Source organism: Amaranthus tricolor, chromosome 12 (assembly GCF_026212465.1).
Source record: "Amaranthus tricolor cultivar Red isolate AtriRed21 chromosome 12, ASM2621246v1, whole genome shotgun sequence".
In the NCBI taxonomy this organism is placed as follows: domain Eukaryota; kingdom Viridiplantae; phylum Streptophyta; class Magnoliopsida; order Caryophyllales; family Amaranthaceae; genus Amaranthus; species Amaranthus tricolor.
The window spans coordinates 12,266,394-12,273,487 of record NC_080058.1 but is presented as its reverse complement, the minus strand read 5'-3'; the positions used below and the strand labels follow the sequence as shown (position 1 = coordinate 12,273,487).

The 7,094-nt window shown below is 35.4% G+C and overlaps 2 protein-coding genes across 2 annotated transcripts; one reads left to right on the top strand and one right to left on the bottom strand.

Annotated features, from left to right (window-relative positions):
- The first annotated feature begins 230 nt into the window (after nucleotides 1–230).
- LOC130797138 (cationic amino acid transporter 8, vacuolar) lies at nucleotides 231–3,144 on the top strand. The gene has a single exon (XM_057659619.1). It carries the CDS (start codon nucleotides 335–337, stop codon nucleotides 2,180–2,182), a length of 1,848 nt encoding a protein of 615 aa, XP_057515602.1. The 5' UTR covers nucleotides 231–334; the 3' UTR covers nucleotides 2,183–3,144.
- Nucleotides 3,145–4,003: 859 nt separating this feature from the next.
- Nucleotides 4,004–5,858, bottom strand: LOC130796785 (interactor of constitutive active ROPs 4-like). The gene is made up of 2 exons (XM_057659180.1): nucleotides 5,530–5,858; nucleotides 4,004–5,451 (listed from the first exon to the last, which is right to left on the bottom strand). Exons 1-2 carry the CDS (start codon nucleotides 5,544–5,546, stop codon nucleotides 4,350–4,352), a joined length of 1,119 nt encoding a protein of 372 aa, XP_057515163.1. The 5' UTR covers nucleotides 5,547–5,858; the 3' UTR covers nucleotides 4,004–4,349.
- Between the last annotated feature and the right edge of the window lie 1,236 nt (nucleotides 5,859–7,094).

Here is a 7,094-nt window from a genome sequence, read left to right as displayed (position 1 = left end):
TGGTCAAAAGAGTGATTATGTATCAATTTTCAGCACGAAACGTAGTGGTTAAAAAATTATTTTTTTTTCTTAAAATTAATACTTTTCTTTTAAATTGAATTATTATTAATAAATTTAGTTTATTAATAATAATGGGTCAATTTTATAATTAAAATAAATTTAATAATATTTCAGTAATTTCATTAAGCATAGCGGTGATCCAAAAAAAATGACGGCAACTTTTAAGGATCGAGTTTTAAAACACCTACAATGTCGGGGCAGAAAAGATAGAATTTGACAACTGAAAACTCGTATTTTTCGCATATTTTTTAATTTAAGCTGCCCTGCAGCACCCATGGAACCGTCGTTCAACTCCAAAAATCTCTCCGCTACCAGTTCCTCTAAAACTGCCCCACTTCTTATGGCATCTCCTTCTACCTCCACCGCCATTGATGAAACTCAACTACCCGAAACCAGTTATTGGTCATTTAAAAAGCATGATTTTTTCCCTGAAAAATCCTTCAATTCTTTCTCTGACTACAAATCCGCCCTTTCCCAGATTTTCCCACGTCTCAAAGATCGATTATTGAGTCGTTCTTCTGACTCTTTCGAGCTTGTTGAATTAAGGAAAGAGAGTGTTAACCCTTTAAGCAAATGTTTGACTTGGTGGGATTTAATTTGGCTTAGTTTTGGATCTGTTGTCGGGTCGGGTATTTTCAGTATTACGGGTCAAGAAGCTCATAACCATGCTGGCCCTGCTATTGTACTTTCTTATGCAATTTCTGGGCTTTCTGCTTTACTATCAGTGTTTTGTTACACTGAATTTGCCGTAGAAGTCCCTGTTGCTGGTGGGTCTTTTTCTTTCCTTAGAATTGAACTTGGTGATTTTGTTGCTTTCATTGCTGCTAGTAATATACTCCTTGAAGCTATTGTTGGTGCTGCTGGTTTAGGTAGATCATGGTCATCTTATTTTGCTAGTATGATCAATGATAATTCTGATTTCTTGCGGATTCGAGTTCATTCTCTCCCAGAAGGCTTTAATCTTCTTGACCCAATTGCTGTTGTTGTGCTTTTGATTGCAAATGGTATTGCTATGTCAGGAACTAGGAAAACCTCGTTTTTGAATTGGTTGGCTTCAATTTTAAGTGCATTAGTAATTCTGTTTATAATCATTGTTGGATTTGTTCATTCAAAGACAAAAAATTTAGTACCCTTTTTCCCATTTGGTGCTGAAGGAGTGTTTCAGGCTGCTGCTGTTGTGTATTGGTCATATACTGGGTTTGATATGGTTGCTACTATGGCTGAAGAAACAAAACGCCCTTCTAGAGATATCCCAATTGGACTTGTGGGATCAATGTCTATGATAACTGTGATTTATTGTTTGATGTCATTGACATTGCCTATGATGCAAAAATATACTGATATTGATGTTAATGCCCCTTACACAGTTGTTTTTGACAAAATTGGTATGAGATGGGCCAAGTATTTAGTGTCTATTATTGCTCTTAAGGGTATGACTACCAGTTTGCTTGTGGGTTCGCTTGGACAAGCTCGATATACTACACAAATTGCTAGGGCTCATATGATTCCTCCATGGTTTGCTTATGTTCACCCTAAAACCCGAACCCCTATCAATGCCACTTTGCTTGTCACAATACTCAGTGCAGTCATTGCCTTTTTCTCGAGCTTGGATGTGCTCTCGAGTGTTTTCTCATTCAGTACACTCTTCATATTTATGTTGATGGCTGTGGCATTGCTAGTCAGACGCTACTATGTTACCGATATTACTCCTAAGCGTGGGCTGTACAAATTCTTTGGGTGCTTGTTCTTGATATGTAGCTCATCAACTGGCTTGACAGTAATATGGAATCTAAACAACCGTAGCTGGATTGGATACGTTGTTTGCGCTGTGTTTTGGTTTATTGGTACTTTGGCAATGCAGTTGTTGGCAAAGCAGCGAGTTCCAAAGATTTGGGAGGTTCCATTAGTTCCATGGTTGCCATCATTGTCAATTGGGATGAATATATTCTTAATTGGGTCATTGGGTTATCAGGCATTTGTAAGGTTCTTCATTTGTAGTGCAATAATGCTGCTATACTATGTTTTTGTTGGTGTTCATGCCACATACGACGTTGCTCATCATGAAGTGAAGGAAAGGAAGATTGAGGAAGCAAAGGAGGACAACAATCAAGGGAGGCTATAATGCAAATTTGCTGACCATTATTATTTCTTAGTAAATTTTCTTTTGGGTGCAGCAAATTTTTAGTCAATATTTAAATTTTTTCTAACTGTGAATAGATTTTCTAGCTAGAATATGATTTTTTCTGACATTTGGAGGAGATAATAATATGTGATTTTGGATGAATCTTTACAAGAATGTAGTTGGAGTCTTTTGTCTCTCTTATTGCATGTATTTATATCTGTTGTATTACTGATTTTATGTGAATTTGTTGTAACCTATCAGGCTAACCGATGCACCGATAGTACATAGGATTGCTGTTTAAAATCCTCATTTATTTTGTCATTAGAGGCTGTCTTCTCTCAAACTTTAGGTGATCAATCCCGAAATATTAGGAATTAGTATCAACGTAAAGACCCCTCACGAAGAATCAGTATGTTGGTAGAATTGCACATAAAGGCAAGTTCTTGCTATCTCATGCTCCCTTGTCCTCAAACAAATCTCACATATAGCCTAGTCAAGTTTTTAGACTGGAAAGAAAGAAGAGCAAATGGGGTTGTGGCTGTAGAGCATAACTAGAATTTGTGATGGGACTAAGGAGGTACTGTGAGCTTACTTGAATACAACCGTGCGCTGTATTTTGGACTAAGGAGGGACTAAGCCTGTTAAATATGATCTGTTAGTAAATCAGTAGAGTTTAGTTTTCATACGAAGAGTTCGAGTCGATAGTTGTTCATGAACTAGACTCGAAATCTCAACAAATGGAGTCGTGGTGGTGGATGTGAAGCTCGATAAGAAACCGAAACCAGCTGACTCAATAGGTAATGGGATTTTGAGTTTAATCACACCACCTTAACTAGTGTATAAAGGGTTTTATATGATTATACTTGGAAGTCTTCACTAAAACTAATAACATTGTCAATGTCATTAATAAAAAGGAATTTAGGAAGAGGGTTTTTAATGGTGTTTTTGTAACTTTGTCATTAAGGAGTATTTGTTATTATATAACCATACCATACCATTATTCCCATTGCCAGCGTCCGGGTAGATGACATACAAATCATACCTGCGTCCCCTCGTAAGAGAGGACATGAGAAATGTGGTCGATTAAACCCTAAAAAATAGTATTTTTTTATTATAAAACTACTACATAATTTTTCCATCATCCACTAAAAAAGGTATATTTTCACAAATTTAATTTTATCCCACTCTAAATCAAATTCATATTCCTACATGTCCAGAAACTTCCTGGACCGTCAGTACACATGACACATGAGGTAGCTGGAAATAAACGTTTTGTTCAATACAACTCGGAATAAGTTTTTGTTACAACTTTTTTTTATATATTTTATTGTTTATTTTTCTTAATATTTAATTGTAGATTTTGTTCATTAAAATATGTGTTTTTATGAAAAATATGATACATGAGTGGAAATATGATTTAAAATGTTAATAAAAAAATCTCTTGTAACTGTCAAGATCTTTTAATTGAGTTTGAGAAAGACAGAATTGAGTAAAGAATATGGGAATATCTCACCCTCAGCCCTCAGGTGCTCGTTCTTCCTTTAGATCAAAGGTTGAAGAAAAAGGTAATCTTTTTGAGATTAATTACAGTAGTTTATTGAACCTCACATCTAGACAAAATCATTTATCAGTGTTGATTCAATTAGCTTGTTTGACCAGCTAATTGTTGTCTACTCTAGCTTTACATTAGTTGTTGGTTGTTTATTATGTAAAAAAGAAAAATTGAAAAGCCAATAGAAAAGCTATTCTAGTTAGCTTTTGAATTTGGCTTAAAAGCGAACTTTTTAGCAAATTTATCATTTATCGAACATAGTTTAAGGTTGATTAGCGAACCAAAGCCAAAACCAAAAAGTTGTTTGCCAAACACTAGTACAAAGACTTGGGTGATCCAGGGGGTCATTACACACAATTACACACCTGCAGCTTGCTTAATGTGAAGTACCTTAACAACACCATTGTAATCCTGCAACATTGTAGTTGTTTAATAGGATATAATGGAACATAGGCATTCTAAGAGTCATAATCTTAAAATTAATGCACATTTTCATTTTAATAGTATTGCTGAAACTAAACCGAGCACTAGCAAATGGTAAGCAACCATTCATCTCCACAAGACACATCAACATCCACAAAAGCTAACAGAATCCCTCATGAGTTTAGAAAACACTCATTTCTGGCCCTTCTTTTTCCACAAGTCACCCAAGATCCCAGAACCCTTCTTTTTTCCTCCCCCAAAACTATCGTCTGCATCATCACCTGCTCCCGGTGATTCAAGATACCCACCGAGCCCTGTGATGGGTGGCGCCACAAATATGCTTGTGAAGTGATTATCCATGGATGAACACCTATCTGAAATACGCCCTTTCATGTCCACCCCACCCGCAAGCACTGAGGCAGCTGCATCAGCCACTTTTCTCCATTGCTCGGTTTGCACCTTCATCTTTTTCATATCATTCTCTATTAACTCCTTTGCTGCTTCAGCATTAACTAACTTCTCCTTTAACTGAACTCCGATTGCTTTACTAACTTCTAAGTCTTGCTCTAGTTGATTCAATTTTGATGCCGTCTCTTCTTCTCTTGTACGAGCCAACGTTATCTCTGATTTTGCTTCATCTAGTTGCTTCTTCAGAGACTCATTCTCTTCAGTTACAGCTCTCATTTTCTTCTCTTTTTCTTCCATGATGGCTCTCATTTCATCAACATCATTCTTCGCGGCTGCCTCATCAGATGATGAAAGCTTTTCCTTTACGTGTTCCACAACTGAACACCGACTCAGTTCCACCTCGGTCTCGATCAACTTTTTCTCCATGGGGACCTCAAAAACATCCGTCTCTCTTTGAAAATATTCGGGCACTTCATCTTCATGCTTGTCCTTTGAATTGCTCTTTCTAGTTTCTGCAACAGTAGTAGGGTCTCCTCGCCCTACAACCTTTTTAGTCGTAATCTGTTTCTTGCCGCCCTTCTTATGTAATTCTTCTTGGGCTTGCTTCCTTGCAGCTTCAGCCGAAGTTAACTGATGCTTCAGACTTTTCAACTCATGTTGAGCTTGTACTAGTTGAGTTTCGAGGTGTGTGATACGACTACCAAGTTTCTTCTGCTGAATCGGTGGATCAGATTGAGTGCCCCTCGGAGATCGATAATCCCCAACCCTGGGGCTTCTTTCTGTGATTGGACGATGATGAAGTGGATCAGAATCAGAGCTGGAGGTTCTTACATGTCGGGGACCTCTAGCTGTAGTTAATGACGGGCTTTGAGGCCCTTCTGATCCCCTGTGCGAGCAAACACAATTCTATTAATCCTCGTTAACACATAATGAGTGTTATAATTCAGAGATTTAAAAATCTTACTTGGGTTTGATTGGCATGTCTTTCGCTGAGAACCGTTCGAACTCGAAATCGTGCAGTTTGGCTATGAATTGTATGATCAACAATAGTATAACTGGTAAAGCCTTTTAAGGAAGGCTCAACAGTCTAAACAAGCAAGAATCTTGTCGCTCTCCTATGCATTATTATCTATAAAGTATTCAGGAATGCAATTGGTTTTCATTTCCCAAAGAAAAAGGCCACAAAATTAGTCAAGGGATATGCAAAGCAGAAAATAAATAATCACGCCTTTTATGGAATCCAACTATTTACACCATTGTTATTCAACTATCATTTTTCTTTTTTTCTCTCGTTTCGTGTTTTCTCATGTGATTTACTTTATCTTTTTTTAAGATTAATGTATTATCAAAATATGACATTTAATTAAAATTGGAAGAACTATACAATTAAATTTTTGATTTAATACAAATAACTTTTTCTAAGATAATGGAAAATGCAAAAGCCAATAGTCCAGCTTTTTATGTTCATTTATAAAGAATATTCCTCAAAAGATGGCTAGACCCATTTACCCACAGCAAAGCACTAATCACTTTCTCAGTCCTCAAGCACAGGCAACACAACCCAACACTTTTTTCTACTGGAATTAGCATATTCAATTCATTAGTATATTCTGTATATACCTCAGCTTAAGTTAACATGACATTCAAAGTAATTATAACTTTTCATGCAAATGTATAAGAAAAAAATACAAAAATTCTTAATCAATAACCATGATTTGTAAATTACCATAAAAAGACAAAAAGAATAATATTAAAATAAATAAAACTAAAAAAAGATAAATTAAAATAATAAAACTCTCATCTTATGAAATCCTACTACATTAGGGTGATTTATTAATCTTATAAATAACCGTCATTTACTAAGATCTTCGAAAAAAAATATAATCACCCCTCACCAAGAACATGAATATGGCAATAAAAGCCAAAGAACAAGAGTGCTAACAGGGGTTTAGGGTCATTTTTTCTTTATCTGAATATATTACTAATATCTAATTGGGTCAGTTTACTCAACAATAATTGTTTTATAATATATTAGGCATCAACTATTAGTTTAACCTTTTAGTTGAGCTAGCTGATATCAGAAGCTCATGTCACACATTTGCATCCCATTCACTCTTCCTTATGAGTGGAATTATTATTTCAAACATAAGGAAAACTTATAATCCATACATGCTTCTAGCCTAAAGAACTATTGTAATGACATAGATTTTAGTTTGAAATTTACTCAATGCTCGATGGACGTTTGTTTCAACTTGTCTCCTCTATTTGTTTCATTTTAAACGTTATGTTTGAAATATTTTATACAATGTGAGAATTTTAAACATGATTTTCATGAATATATAAAAATAAAAATAAAGTCATAGATATTAAAATTTGAATTATATTTGAAAATTGTATAAAATATACTCTAGTACATACTGAAGACTTTGATAATCAAGATTGCATCCAAGTAATGTATATCAAATTGCACAGATTGCATATCAGATTGCATCAAGCTGAGAGAAAGATGACTGAACTCCCAGCTTGGGA

Bases quoted from the DNA above. Each gene is read 5' to 3' on its own strand.
- LOC130797138 (XM_057659619.1), top strand. From the start codon at position 335: ATGGAACCGTCGTTCAACTCCAAAAATCTCTCCGCTACCAGTTCCTCT.